This window comes from Staurois parvus, unplaced genomic scaffold, assembly GCF_062004578.1.
Source record: "Staurois parvus isolate SC_StPar_1 unplaced genomic scaffold, SC_StPar_1.0 ptg000938l, whole genome shotgun sequence".
NCBI classification, from domain to species: Eukaryota; Metazoa; Chordata; class Amphibia; order Anura; family Ranidae; genus Staurois; species Staurois parvus.
The window spans coordinates 518,453-534,964 of record NW_028318734.1 but is presented as its reverse complement, the minus strand read 5'-3'; the positions used below and the strand labels follow the sequence as shown (position 1 = coordinate 534,964).

Genomic DNA, 16,512 nt, shown 5'->3' with positions numbered 1-16,512 from the left:
CCATTGAATGTTCTCCAGCCTACAACCTTGCCTTTTCTTAAGAGATTCTGTAACACTTTAAAAAAAGTTACACATGTGGATTTTTTGGCCACATTTAGATTTTTGTCCTCTTATAGGGGAAATAGTGCAAAATAAAATACTGAACAATGAGGTGTAAGTGAGTAAGGAAACCCTGAATCATGGACCCTCTCCAAACTATTAGGGCAGAAAATGAGTCTTTACTGGCTGAGAATAACCAACAGAAACTGGAAGTAGATGGGTTTTTGAAGGAATTCCAAAATTTCAAGAGATTTTATTGAATCCATGAATTGGAAAGAATCAGAAGGAAGTAGGTGGCCCATTAGGAACCTTTTGGAGAGGTAGAGAGAAGTGTTATTAATGGTTTGAGTTTTGTGTTTTAGGAAAAATATTGACCTAACTTGGCAAAGTAAATCAACAAATGACTGGAAAGCATGGCATATTTTTTATTTTTGTTTAAAAGAAATGCCTTTGAATTTATATTCCAGTCAGGATCAAATTATATTTATTGCAGTTAGGATCAAATAAAATTATATTTTTGTTAATTACAAATCAGGCACAAAAAAATATTTAAAGTGAAGAAAAAAAAAACAATTGTTAAATTGAACCACTTAATACAACTTTACATGTTGATCACTACAATGGGGGAGGGGTTGCCTTTTGTTAAGTCACTGGGGAGCTGCAGTTTTTTTCCTAATGCAGTTTGCATTGATTTCTCTGGCAACTCTATTTTTTTTTTTTTTTTAAAGTGAATACAAATTGAATGCTCTAACTATTTAAAGGGAAAATTGTATGATAAATGTCACTACTGAGACAGCAGTAAATCTGTACTTTTGTTTTATCATTTTGACCACTTTTATCTTTTCTTTTTATTCTTCCAATGTGCTCATTAAGTTGCTGTTTGGGTTCTATGTGAAATAAAAAAAGGAGGTGGATATAGAAAGTATGGAGAACGTTTAAATTTTTCTGTTATATAAAATATTGAACTCCCCTCTACAGCATTTTGGTCAATTTTCTAGCAATGATTTGTGTAACATATTGAGGCTCTTCTATGTCAATTAGCTATTGGTAACTATGAGAACAGTAAAAGTAACACCAGGTTTAAGAATTGGTCGTGTAACAATTTTGTACATGTCACAAGACATTCTCCCTTCAAGCCAAATATGCATCAGTCCAGATATTTGTCCATATATTTTTTTTAATTGGGCCAAGTTAACGGAAAACTGCTTGGATATCCTATACTAATGATATGGAATATGGTCAATCAATATGGAGATGTGTAACCACAGCCTTGGTTGGGATTTTAACCAATGACCCTAGTACTGCCAGGTGGAAGTGCTAACCATTTAGAAACTGTTCAGTAAATCACCATGGAAGGATGTTCATGAAGCTGGTAAAACATGATCAGATCAGCATTATGGACTATTGGACTGTTCTGAATTAAGACTTTTTATTATGGACTTCCTATATCCAGAGCACGTGATTGTCTATATATTGATATCCAAAAATATGGACTGTAGAGATCATTGTGTTTTTAAGTCATTGTGTTCCTTCCTATACTGAGATCATCATGCAAATCTGTCATTCTCTGAGGTCCACAGCTGGACACCCCTAGTCCCACCAATGGAGTTCAACTTCCATAAACATGGTCATTGTGATGGAAACAGTATCTGCAGTCACACCTCAGCCAGGTATTCTACCTCCTCTTTAACATATCAATTCACACGCCCATCACCATTGAGATGATCAGTTCTGTCCTGGGTGTAGCCAGATATACATTTTAGGTTTTGCTGCAGACTTTGATAATGGCTATTTGTGAATAACACAACTTCAGCTGTGTTGTTAATTTATCAAAATGTTTAAAAGTCAAATTGGTTGCTGGTTTATACTTTTCACTACATTTACAGGTCTTCAGGTTTTTTGTTTTTTTTTTAGCAGCCATCTCCATGTAGTAGGCATCTCTGGTGAACAGCAGGCGCCAGAAAGGGAATCTATATAGCAAGTGTATTGCATTTATACAGTCTATTTAGACTGGAAGAACCTTATTGAGATGAGGTGAAGTAAAACAAAAAGTGATAAGATGGAATCCGATTCTCTATAAATAAGTAATTGGGACTCCCTTTTTGTAAATATAGGCTTTTTTTCTACATAAAGCATAGCTAAAGACTTTTATTTTAAGTAATTGCTAGCTCTTTGGTAGTTTTTTTTTAAAGGCAGACAAGACAGCATATGGCTGCTCTGCCATGAAAGCTATTTATTTGCCTATTAGATATATTTTCCTAATTTTACACCGACTGCCATACAGAGCAACTCGGCATGCGATCTCTGTATAACATGAGTAAGTGCCGGAACAAAGTTACATCAAACCTGGCTGCCAAATAAAGTGGAAGACTCTGGACCAAGAAGATGGGGAGAAGGTGGCAAGAGGATCAACATTCTAGCTAGTGTCCTGTGGCCCTTATGTCTAGTTCCATTTTATACTGATCACATATACTGTGTGTTTTCTCATATATATATATATATATATATATATATATATATATATATATATATATATAATTTCTTTAAAACAGAAACTTATTGTCTAAACCATGCTAATAATTACTTTATCTACAGCTCTGCGTACATTAGTGTGATGGTCAGTGGAAAGAATGTTCCTCACATTTGTGGTCAGTGAGAAGAATCGACAATTCTCTTTCTAGCTATCGGTAAGGTAATTTGCAGTTTGGGTAGAAATGACAGTTTGGGTTGTCATACTGAGCAATTTATTTGTATTCTTTTACTTTTTGATTTTTCACACTTATGATTGTAACCTTCCTTGCCATTAATGGGCAATTATCCATAGGCATTGCTGGTTTTCTACTGTGCCACATGGCTTGATTCTTTCACCTGAATTCATGATGTATCATTTTTGTGAGGATAATGGATACGGGTTGTACAAATGTATGTCATTTCTAATATTTGCATTACTCAATTAGAGTGATTTACTACACTGTCAGCTCATATCTTTTGACCCGTCTACTATCCGATTTGTACAAAATATTGATCTGACTATTGCCATGTTGTATTCTGTTTTTGTTTTTCTCAATAAACATCTCTATGGGGAAAAAAAAGAAGAAATGAATGTTTGGTAAAATAATCTTTGGGAACTTTGGCAATCCATATCCCAGATGTGAATGGCTGAGCTAGATCTTTTCTCTTCTTATTGGAACTTAGTTAAAAAGGTTAGATGTCAGAATGATGTTTTTCTATTGCTTGATATACACATGGCTTGTTCTAGGTCAATGACCCACCAAGAAGTGAAGAAACAATCAGACTGTCTGGAGATGAATTTCTAGAAATAAGCCCAGGCATGGCAGCTCCAATATTCCTACCCCGACAAGTCATTTAAATTCTCCTGCAAACAATTTTTATGCTGATTGCATTCGTATTCTCATTCATTTTTTTTATTTTCAATAAAGTCCTTTTTAAACTAAATCCATCTGTGTACAATGTTACTGGAAGTAAGACCTAATGTATAAAAACCAAAAGAATCTACAGCGGATGTTACAATGAGATGTTTCCCAATAAATGATCTGGTTAATGTTCCCTCTTGTATTAGTTATTCTACAATCAAGTTTTTAGTATGGCAGAAAGTAAAACTTTACTGAGTTTAAAGTAAAAAGGGTTTCCGCATGTTTAATCCTATCACCTATTCTCTAGGAAACCTCTTTAGATGCAAATTGGGAAGAACAATCCGGGGTTATTTACACAACATTTACATTAGAAGTCGGCCAATAGAGAGACCTCATTCTCTGCCTTCCCCACCCATCTCCCTTGTATAAAGCGGGCCTCTCCCTCTGATCAGTCACTCTACTTCCAGAGATTTTGGTGTACGCATCTATTACAGCCCAGTTGAAGATTTTGGTGACGTCTGGAGTTGATCTTCAGTGGAACTCAATACTCAAAGGGACTAATCTGATATCACAGTTCTATCCTCCTCCACAAAGGTAAAATCACTTTCATCTAACCAATCAATGGATGTTTATTATTTAAGGAACATTCTGAAAAGGTATCCTACAGAGTATCATATTTAGTTTTTAAAAGATTACAAACATGCCATGACCAACTGACCAAAGGGGCAATGAGTGGGGGGTCAGGACAGGATCATATGTAATAGAATGTATAACAGGAGGACAGGATAGCCATTGGAGGCTTGCCACGATCAGCCTGATGAAAAAGTTGTTCATAATACAGGATATGTAACAAGCTGATGCAGTCATTTGTGTGATGCAATACAAAGGGAAACATGTTTGTGTGGCCAGGTAATGTATAATTTTACCTAAAGCTCCTATTACAAGTATATTCCAATCTGTACAAAAAACAAAATGAAAATGTTTTTAAGAAGCCTGCAAAGATGTGTGACATCACTCATGGTTATTGTGGGTTATTCTGGGACCTCACAGTTTTGGGGAGAAAGCTTTATGGAAGTGTTACTAATATCTTCTGATGGCCTTTAGCATGGCCTCTGCTGCCTTGTACTGGGTTCTAAAGGTGAGGCAACCATTTTCCATATTTTACGTGATAGTTCTGATTAAACTCACACTTCTTACCTGGCTCAGCTCTGTGTTCATCCTCTTAACTTTATGCAACAAGACTGGAAATTCAACATAACTGGTTGGCAACAAGAAATCAGAACATATCTTGTAGTTCATTCTTATGTTTTAGTCTTTTCATGGCAGTATCTGCCAGAAATATGAGGGTTACCAAGATGGTTCTGGCACCAGATACACCTTTCCATAAATGCTGGCCAATGTTTCATTGCATTCCTTTCCTCAAGGACACTTCAGGATAAAAATTATTATTTTGGCCCCCAGTTACTGAGAGGGCCCCCACACACAAATGAACTGGAAATTATTAGATATGTCCTGGCACTTCTGTATGTATGTATGTCTTTTCCATTGTTTTTGTACTGTATCAAGGTCCTTTAACTGAACTCAATAAATGAATCTTGTTGTGTTCAAGCTCTACAGTATATGGTGTCCAAACTTATTCCTGAATCAAATACATGTAGATGTGGACGCCTATTGAGCATTTCATATTATTAGGCATGTAACTGAGGGGAACAGTATTTGTATTTGACACATTTCTGAAGTCTGCCTTTAAGGTTTGTTTTCTCTTAATGTAACAGTTTTCTGGTGTTGTTCTCCAGGACACTATGGCCTCCGTTGACCAAGATGTTGGACGTCTTTTGGATAAAATGGTATCCTTTTACTCTGAAGGACTGCAACAGGTGGACTTCCTGGACTACTTCGACATTGAGAAGGAACTTGGAAATGGTGGCTATGGAAATATATACTTGGTGAAGGACAAGAAAACAGGTCAGTGAATTATCTAAACATTATTTAAATATCCTCTACAAATATATATATGCATGTAAATTTGATCTACAAGTACAAACTTTTTCCAAGAGATCACTAATTGTCATTGTAAAGGAACAGTAAAGTAGAATCCCTGAGCAACATGCTAAATGAAGAATAGCAGATATTTGTAGTGAGCAAATATGGCCCAATACCAGAATTTATTACATCTCTAATTCTAAAAGGTTTCAGATATTTAGGGATCTAAGCAGTGGGTTGATTCATGCGAGGAATTATACAAATATAAACAAAATGCTTTGATGGTAAATACAGTATTTTTCTGGATAAGTGGATATTCCTAGACAGAATGTATTAGCATGCAGTTCACCCTAGATCAGGGGTCTCCAAACTATGGCCTCCCAGCTGCTGAAGTATTAAAAGTCCCATCATGCTTCTGGGAGTCTTGCTTGTAACTGTCAGTCTTGCAAGGCCTCATGGGACTTGCAGTTCCTCAACACCTGGAGGGGCATAGTTTGGAGACCCCTTCCCTAGATAATGAATAAATAATGAATACGTGATGCTCATTCAGTCCACTGAATGAAAGGAAGGGGATTAGGAACAGTCAGGCTGGGAAGGATATGATGCTGGATATCCTCTAGTCTGGAAGTGAGGCCGGCTCTATCTCACTTGCTGCAGCAGTGTGCAGTGAAATCGGAATAAACTATTTCTGTTCAGGAGATGAGCCCATACAGCTGACTGTTGGCAAGGTTGAAGTTTAGCCTAATACATTCTCAGTCTGGGAGGAGCAGATCCAAATAAACTTTGAAGATTTTGGTGGGTGAAATCCATACTTCACCTTCTGGTGGAGTTTGGTAACCTGGCACTCCCCAACTTTAAGGTCTACTACTGGGCAGCCATTTTAGTTACTGTCCAATGTTGGTTTCTGAGATCAAAGGAGAATGCTGCTGCCCTGCTGGGCTCCTTTATGGAACTGGCTAATTTAGAGTATAGGGGTTTTCAGACTTATTCCTCCCTCGCTCTCCCCACCAAGAACATGCTTGGTGTGTGGAATTCAGCTAGAGTGCAATTTTTTTTCAACCCAATCAATTGTCTCCATACCATCCTTTCTGGGGAAATTCCTCATTGTCACACTTCAGGCTCATCCCAGATACATCTGTCTGGGCCTGGTATAGGGTCAAAACCCTTAGAGATATGATGCTCTCCAGAGTACTCTTGTCCTTCTAGAAGCTCTCTGTTTGGTCTGTTTCCCCCACAGGTTGTACTTTCACTACTGCCAGCTGAGTTATGCTACTGGATCCCAGTTTCCTGTACCACCCATATTGGTTACTAACAGATCTCCTGTCATAGGATTCTCTCTCTAAGCTGCTTTCCACACTCTATTCTACTTTTACTTGGGGTGATCGCCTATAAAATAGACCAACTCTTGCCAGGAGCCCCTATCCAAGGTTGGGATATCAGCCCTCCAATATTCCCAGAGTTAGTTTGAATCAATGTGTCACTCAAGGAGATGACCAACTTGAAACTGTGTTCCAAGTTTTTTCATAGGGTGTATTACACCCCTCAGAGGTTGCACAGAATCTATCCACAGAGATCTCCAGACTGCACTAGATGCAGCACATTGGTGGGTAATTTCACACTTTGGTCCTGCCCCAGGATAGTGCAGTTCTGGGCTGAGGTGTTTAACCTAATCAACAGTCATTTACAGCTGTCTCTTCCACACTTGCCTTAACTGGCTCTCCTGGGGATACAGGACAATGAACAGAGACCCAGTACCGGTTCTGTATTCCTTGCATTTGGCTTTCATGATTTTGACCCTGTATGCTCTTTCGTGTTATTTCTCCATATTTCAGCTTTTTCTGAGTTACTTGTACCATTTGATCTAAATAATAAAGAGCAACACTGGTTGTTTTTAAAATCTCCAATTTTTTTAAGTAAAACATACAGAAATGATCAGTTGTAAATTTCCAGTTGTTGATCCAAGTTTTCATTTTTTTCCACAGGTAAAAGTATGGCAATGAAGGTGATGGATAAAGACCGGACCAGTCAGCAGTCTTTTCTCCATGAATTCAGCATTTCTTACTTTCTTTCTGCTCATCACAATATCGTCGGATCTTGTGGCTTATTCTTCTCCACCATCGACTACTTCATCTTTGCCCAAGAACTGGCCCCTGCTGGTGATCTGTTCTCCATGATTTTTCCAAATGTAAGTGCATTAAGGTGCAGGTATGCCCATTTTTTTTAGGCTTGAATAAATAAGAGTTAAGACAAAGTGATGGGAAATTCAGAATTTTTGTTTAATGACAGTGGTCACCAAGACATTTAGAGAAAGTGAATCTTCCTAGGGAGGGACACATCCAACAATAGAATCCACTCCTACCCTAAAACAAAAAAAAAAAAACATGTTATGGTCATACATAACTTCTATTGATTCTTTATTTCTCCTTATAATATACACTACTGTATTTAACATCTATTGTATTTTTTTTCTAGGTGGGAATTCCAGAAGCTTCAGTAAAGAGGTGTGCTGTGCAGATTGCCAGTGCTCTCGAGTTCATAGCGGAAAAAGGTCTCGTCCACATGGACCTGAAGCCAGAAAATGTCTTGGTGTTTGACCAGGACTGCCATTGTGTCAAGGTCACAGACTTTGGCCTTGCTAAGGTCAAAGGGACAGTACTTCGAGCCAGGTGTGGCAGCAAACACTACATGGCCCCAGAATTGCGTGAGATGACCATTTCCGATACACTGGTTGTAGATGGCAGTCTTGATGTGTGGGCGTTTGGTGTATCCATCTACTGCCTCCTCACAGGAGAATTTCCATGGCAAGTGGCCAACCTTGATGATGAAGGATACAAACAGTTTGTTGAATGGCAAAACACTTTCCAGACAGATGATCCTCCCGAAGCATGGAGAAAGGTTCCCACTGGGATACAGAAGATGTTTTGTGATCTTTTGGCAATTGATTTTACCAAAAGAGGTCAAACAACGGAAGTCTTCAAATATCTGAATGAAAGCTGGAAAGAAGAAACTTTGGATTCAGACATAGGAGGAGATTATGAGAATCTCATAGAAAGTATTTCTTCTTTTATATAAGAAGCCAATGGTTGCTCAGACTGTAAACACCTCACAGAACATCACATCGGCTCCCAGCTCCTTGTCTTCGGCTTTGAACACACACTTCTGGATCTCAGTCTGAGATGTAAGGGATTTCTGGCAAGAAGAATCGCGATCGGAAATGCGCATGCGCATAGGAATTCCCACAGAAGAATTGCCGGTTGTGCTCAGAAATATGGGATCGCACATGATTGGTGCCAGGTGGCCTATTTAAGGAGTGTCTCTGCTCATGTTAAGTGCTGACTGGTCTTCAGCTCCCCCTTGTCCTGCTTGTTCCTGTGTGATTCCTTTGTTGCTGGCCCGGCTTGTTCCTCACCTGACTCTGATTGCGCTCCTGATTGATACGGATTCCTGACTTCGGCTCTGCTCCTGACCTTGGCTTTTCCTTCTGATTCTGTACCTTGCTGCCCGACTGCTGATGACCCTGGCTATTCCATGACACTGCTCCTTTTCTCTTGTCCTGCCTTGCTCTGGTGCATGCCTGGTAATCTACAAAACCTGCTCTGCCTACTACTACTGTGCCAAAATCAGAGGATCATCAGCCTTCCAAGGTCATCTGTAAGAGCTGCAAACAACAACTCCTGGCGCTCTTGTCCCCCTGGGTCTTAGACTCCCTCTGTTTCAACTCCAGAAGGGTCAGGACTAGTGACGCAAATGAGGCCAGCTTCGTCATTTCAGTCTCCCATCAGGTATGTGATAGTACCAGTCAGTCAATGATAGAGTCTGAAAGGGAGGCCTCTCCATTGGGGGACATTTGCCAATCAGTATCTGCCTTGTTTAACTTGCTCAAAGTTTCTCTGCAAATCTTGCACCATCTGCAGAGTAAACTGCTAACTGACTCTAATGACTGCATAGACACGGATCTCACTGCAGATGCAACACTAAAACGGAGCCCAATATGATCTTTGAAACTCCTGCCCTACCGGAACCCCGGGTGCCTACGCCTGAGTTTTTTTTTACAGGAGACCGCAAGAAGTTGAGAACTTTTCGTAAGTCCTGTGAGTTATATTTTTCCCTTCTTCCAAGGACTTTTTCATCAAATACCAAGGTAGGATTTATCATCACATTTCTTAGGAATGAACCTCAATCCTGGGCATACCACCTTCGTCAGCAACATGATCCGGCTCTAACTTCAACAGACTTTTTTTTTTTCACAGCAATGGCACAAATCTATGCTGATCCTTGCCTGCGTCAAACCGCTGAATCTATGCTTATTTTCTTCCACAGGCCTTTGGCCTTGTTGTAGCTTACTGTTACTGATGTCCGCATCTGGAGTTCCGATACTTAATGGAACGAGTCTGCTCTCCGCTACCAGTTCCGTCTTGGTCTTTCTGACACCCTGAAGGAGGAGCTTGCCCGAGTGGGGGTACCAACAAGGTTGGAGAAACCTGATAGACCTGACAATCCACATTGACCGTCGGATTTGGGAAAGATAGGATGAGAAAACAAATGGGGGAATTCTGATATGTTCAGAAATAGGGACCTCCGTGCCCTCTCTGAATGCTGTCCCATCAGAGTCGCCCATTAGTCCATCTAGGAGAAGCTTTTGGAGACCACAGTTGTCTGCGGCTGAATGCATTCAATGACAGAAGTTTAACCTCTGCCTCTACTGTGGTGGTGCAGGTCATTATGTGGCAACATGCCCAATAAGACCTCATAAGCCCTCTCCCAACTGGTTCTATATGATGCACCCCCAAGGTACAAACCAAACGCATCCCTCCTTCCACCTTCAACTACAAATGGCCGAAAGGACAATCACGGTCCCAGCCATCATAGACTCGGGTGCTTGTAGTTGTTTTTATGGATGCCAACTTCGCTACCCAGAATAAGATTTCGCTCCGTATCAAGTCACAAAAAATTGCAGTTCATCTTGCAGATGGGTCCGTTATTAGTTCCGGCCCCGTGACACAAGAAACCATGCCAAAGTTATGCTACTCTCCCTCAGGACACCAGGAATTTCTATGTCTGGATATTATTACCTCTTCGATTTTTCCAGTTATTCTCGGCCTGCCCTGGCTAAGAGCACCCAACCATCAATTGGTTGTCTGGAGAGATCCTCTTTCCTTTGGAGATACAGTGATTCAGACAGTATTCCGAAGAAACAAGTGCAGCAACCCCTCTTCTCAGCATTCACTCTGATCCCAAGGCCATGAAACTCGTTCCTGTGGTGTACCATGAGTATCTGGACGTATTCAATAAAAAGAGTGCCAATACTCTTCCTCCTCATCGTTCCTATGACTGTCCGATTGAGTTCCTGCCCGGCGCCGAAATTCCTTTCGGCCGAATTTACCCCCTATCCAAAGTCAAATTAGAGGTCCTCTGGGGTTATATTGATGAGAGTCTAGAAAAAGGGTTTATTCAGCCTTCTACATCACCAAAAGGAGCTGTTATCTTCTTTGTTGAGAAGAAGGATCACACTCTTAGACCTTGTGTGGACTACCGTGTCCTAAACAAGAGAACGTTTAAAAATCGTTATCCACTTCCTCTAATTCCCGAGTTATTCCAAAGGCTGCGAGGAGCATGTTTCTTCTCCAAAATTGGATCTGAGGGGTGCTTACAATCTAGTGAGAATTTGTGAAGGTGACGAATGGAAGACGGCCTTTCGAACCCGATTTGGGCATTTTGAATACTTGGTAATGCCTTTTGGTCTCTGTAATGCCCCAGCAACCTTCCAACACCTAGTACATGATGTATTTCCAGACTATCTGGATCTATTCCTAATCATTGAACTGGAGAAAACTAGGATGTCATCCAGGTAAATAGAAAGACATCGGGATCACGTAAAGAAGACTCTGGATAGATTACGCCAACATCGCCTTTACGTAAAGGCCGAGAAATGTGAATTTGAGACACATTCTATCCAGTTCCTTGGACTTGTAAATCACCCCCAAGGGAATCTCTATGGACCCCCAAAAAGGTGTCCTCTGTCTTAGAATGGCCCATTCCAGGAGACAGGAAAGCAGTGCAGCGCTTCGTAGGATTCGCAAATTTCTACAGGAAATTTTATCAAAACCTTCTCTGGGATCATCGCACCAGCAATGCAGCTCACCAGGCAGCATATTCCCTTCAAGTGGACTCCCAAGCAGCCTTTGAGCAATTAAAGACCTTGTTCACCTCCCCACCTATCCTGAAGCATCCAGACCCTGCTCTAGCCTTTGTCTTCAAAGTGGATGCTTCGGAGAATGCTGTAGGAGCCATCTTATCACAAAGACAGGGACTTAAATCCCTTCTGCACCCTGTTGCATTTTTCTCCAGGAAATTAAATCTCTGAAAGGAACTATGATGTGGGAGACAGAGCTGCTAGCCATTAAGGCAGCCCTGGAAGAATGGCGCTACTGATTGGAGGGAGCATCCCACCCTATTCTCATCTTCAGAGACCATAAAAACCTGGAGTACCTGAAAACGGCAAAAAACGCCTCAGGCCACGACAAGCAAGATGGGCACTATTTTTCTCCTGCTTTGTCTTCCATTTGACATACCGTCCTGGATCAAAAAAACGGTAAACGAGACGCACTCTCCCGTATGTTTCCTGACCCAATTATACAGTCTGAACGTGACACGATTTTGCCAGCCAAGAGCTTCTTACTTCTCCAGACAGACCTCATAACACAAATAAGAGAAGTGGTGGATAATCATCCACCTCCCATAGATATGCATCTGCAGTTAAAGGACGGTCTGTACTTTTCACAAGGAACAAATCTTTGTGCCCGAAGAACTCATGAATCCTGAAGTGACCTGCTAAGCGGTGATCGTGACATCTTTTGAGGATAAGAGTCCTAAGACTTCAGATTTGGTCTCTCGTTCCTTCTGGTGGCCAAACGCAATAAAGGATTGCCAGGACTATGTGAGATCTTGTACAGTCTGCCAAAGCCAAGACCTGGGGCCTGTTGGAATCTTTGGCCGCACCGGAAAAACTTTGGAGTATGATCTCCATGGACTTTATTGTGGAGCTTCTCCCATCGGAGGGATTCACCACTACTTTTGTAGTGGTTGACCGCCTGTCAAAAATGGCTCACTTCATTCCCTTGAAAGGGACTCCTTCTGCCACGGAAACTGCCTCTGCTTTTATCAAAGAGATAAGAACACCATGTAATCTTACGAATATTGTATCTGACCGAGGAGTACAATTTACATCCAAGTTTTGGAAATCGCTGTGTGAAGCATTAGATCGAGTTACGCTTTTCCTCTGCATATTACCCACAAACTAATGGACAAATGGAAAGAACGAACCAATCTCTGGAGCAATACCTCTGATGTTTCTCCTCATTCACAGAATGACTGGGTATCTCTCCTTCCATTAGCAGAGTTTGCATACAATAATGCCATTCATTCAGCTACCAAGCAATCCCTCTTTTACTCCAACTATGGATACCATCCCTCCTTTCTTCTGGAAATACCAGTGGAACCCGCTGTCCCGGCAGTATAAGAAAGGATGGAGTTCCTCAGGAGGAACGGTGAATCATTGTAGAAAAAACTATTTCCGAAGCTCAGGTGAGTAACACATTTTTTGACAGAAGGAAAAGGGGAAACGTAAAACTGAAACAAGGAGATAAAGTCTGGTTATCCACGGCAAATCTAAAATTAAGTTGTTCTTCAAGAAAGCTTTGTCCAAGATACCTGGGACCATTTACTATCGAGACAGGTTAACCCTGTGGCTTTTGAACTGAAACTACCTGCTAATATGAGGATGCACCGGGTGTTCCATTGTTAAAACCACATATCCCAAGTGGGTTTCCCAATCGAGATCTGGAGGCGCCTGCTCCACTGCTGGTTGAGGGAAATGAGTACGAGGTTGAGGCTATCTTGAATTGTAGGAAGAGGGGCGGACAGACCCAGTTCCTCATCAAATGGAAAGGTTATGGACCAGAGGATAATTCCTGGGAACCATCTACTAATGTCCATGCCCCACGGATAGTTCAAGCCTATCTCCATCTTCACCCTGAGGAATGAGCTTTAGTGGGCATCCGGAGGCTGCCCCTAAGGGGGGGGGGGGGGGGGCGCAATGTAAGGGATTTCTGGCAAGAAGAATCGCGATCGGGCATGCGCATAGGAATTCCTGCAGAAATGCATGATTGCGCACGTGCACACGCACGCTGAAGATTGGTGCCAGACGGCCTATTTAAGGAGTGCCTCTGCTCATGTTCAGTGCTGACTGGTCTTCAGCTCCCCTGTGCCCTGCTTGTTCCTGTGTGATTCCTTTGTTGCTGACCCGGCTTGTTCCTCACCTGATTCTGATTGCTCTCCTGGTTCCTGACTTCGGCTCTCCTTCTGATTCTGTACCGTGCTGCCTGACTGTTGATGACCCTGACTATTCCATGACACTGCTCCTGTCTCTTGTCCTCACTACCTGCCTTGCTCTGGTGCACGCCTGGCAATCCACAAAACCTGCTCTGCCTACTACTACTGTGCCAAAATCAGAGGATTGTCATCTGCAAGAGCTGCAAACTACTGGTGCTCTTGTTTCCCTGGGTCCTAGACTCCCTATGTTCCAACTCCAGCGGGGTCAGGACTAGGAAGTGAGGCCGACCTCATCATTTCAGTCTCCCATCAGGTACGTGACAAATGTCTTCAGAGCCAGAGAAGAACAGCATGGCAGAGGCACCAATCATGTTTGATAAATTCTCTTTACATGTTGGTGCAGAAGTAGAAATTGGATGAACAAAAATCGAGTGATGGTGAAAGAACATCACATATGGTCAACTTTCTCAGGTATGTGGCTTTCTTGAGGAAATAAATGGGTCTTATAATTTTGTATTTCATAGTATCAACTCCACAATTCAATATTTAGGGTGCATGTCAACCTGCAGATCTTCACTAAGTGTGTAGTCATGTTCCAACACTGATTTTAATTTGTTACTAATGGCATTGTGTCTCCGCCAAAAGGATGGGATTATCCATTTTTGGAACTAAATCCTTCTGTCTAATTTCTTCAGTTGTCCCTTTTCTGAAGTACAGATTCCTGTAAAAGTGTACTATTTCACTACCAAGAATGTTGTAATGTAATAGTTTAGAAGTTGGATGAATGATTTAATGCAAGCATGACTGGAGTACATTCTAGGCCTGCATGCTATGTGTCCTTCCTGTGAGGTACTATATGCCAATGATATAACTTTTGTTGGCCATTCCTAGAGTGGTGGGGCCAAGCCTTACAGTTCGGAGTACTAAAGTGAAACTAGAATCAGAGGTTGATACAAAAGTTCTTCTAGGCTTGCAATGACAATAGCAGGACTCTTGTTGGGTATGCTGTTATTCATTTTAAAATATTTAATAGTAAAATGATAACCAATTAATTTAATCTAGAGATGTAATATCTGTTCTTGACAATGCTAAACACAACTCAGGCCCCTACGAGTTACTGCACTAATCAATCTATTATCAAAAACAGTAAAACCAGTGAAGGATGGTTTCTTTTGGTTAATGTAGGTCTCTCTTCCTTTGTTGTCTTATTAACTAGGATTCTCCATTCTAGGGCCATTTTCTAATTTGCACAAACCACTTATATAGCCAGTACCTGTAACTTTATAAATCTTTAACATTTCATATATACATAATGTAGATCACTTTGTACTGGGATATTCAGTCATTCTATAAGGAAGTAATGTTTGAGAACTGACCCTGTGCCGTTGATTACCATACAATTCTGCTTTCATGGTTGCTGTTCACAGATACTTTTTCTTTATTTTGCTCTAACAATATTTCTTTATATTTTCTTTCATGACAAATCTGGACTATCCCTGGTGGATGGACAAGACCCCTGCCTGATGCATGGGGGATGTAACTTGTACATATATGAGAAGATACTCCTCCTGTGCACTGGGTGGGGCTCTTGAATTTTCTCCGTACATAAAAAAAATGCTTACTGATCCTGCCAAAATCCTGTGAGCACCTAAATTCTGGCTTGCAATGACAACACGGCCTCTGTTGTTGAACTCAAAGCTTATCCATGGTGAAAACAAACCACTTCCATATATGGCAAGAAAAAATGCCAAGTGTCCAATTTATATTGGAATATTTCAGACCATGTTTAGCCCCTTGTTAAATTAGGTGAAAACATCACAGCACCCTTCCTCAGCACTCCTCTCAAGCCATTTTTAGTCCTGAGGCAAATGGTGGGCTGGATGTTGGAGGAGTTGAAAACATAAAAATGCCTTGTTTGGTGGATTGTGAGTATGGAGGCGTGGCCATTCCTGGACAGGCTTTATTTTCATGCAGACTCCCCTGGTAACGCCCACAACTGATAGAACAGAAATCCAATAAATAAAAGGTGGACCAGGGACAGTCAGGCTGGGAAGGAAGTTTTAGATAAAGCTCAATGTCTTCCAGCCCAGAAATGAGGCTCTCTCACTGTTACAGACTACATTCACTGACAGTCCAGGAAATTCCTGGTCTGGGTTGCCCACTCATTGCTATCAAGATGTGCTGCTGCATGATGGGACTTTCTTGGAGAAGTGCCGTATAGAGGATATGACTGTGGCACATATTTGATCCCTCCTATGGGTGCCCAGGCATAACTCCATTTTACTCTGGAAATTGATGATGTCACAGACCTTTTTAGAATGTCATTTTCCCCACAGCTAGGTAAGTTGGAAATGTTCATTTTTAATATGCCCAGGGAAAGGATGGATTGGTTACCATTTGAAAGTGTAGTGGGGTTTATCTTGAATACTGCAGATTTAATATAAGCATCTTTAATATATTTAATAACATTGCCAATACAAGGCAGGAATATGCTGCTTCTCCTTGGAATGGAGATTTTTCAGATGACATGAAATATTCACCCGATTTGTAGGAGTCGAGGAGAGGAGATTCTCTGTATGCAGAAAAGGATATTTGAGCTTCTAGCACTATATCGTATGGATATATCAATGATACTATACTTTAACAATGTACTAAAATATAAAAATCACATCGACCTATTTCATACATGAAGACATGACACAACAGAGAAGGCAAATAAAGAAGAAAATAACTATATAGACCAATGCAACCTACTTACCTTCTAGTAGAATTCTCATTCTTCCTC

At 41.0% G+C, this 16,512-nt stretch overlaps 1 protein-coding gene across 1 annotated transcript; it reads left to right on the top strand.

Moving 5' to 3' along the window:
• Positions 1-4,518: 4,518 nt before the first annotated feature.
• LOC149441889 (serine/threonine-protein kinase SBK1-like) lies at positions 4,519-8,468 on the top strand. Its single transcript, XM_089656791.1, has 4 exons — positions 4,519-4,551; positions 5,210-5,378; positions 7,379-7,581; positions 7,869-8,468. Exons 1-4 carry the CDS (start codon positions 4,519-4,521, stop codon positions 8,466-8,468), a joined length of 1,005 nt encoding a protein of 334 aa, XP_089512917.1.
• The last annotated feature ends 8,044 nt before the right edge of the window (positions 8,469-16,512 follow it).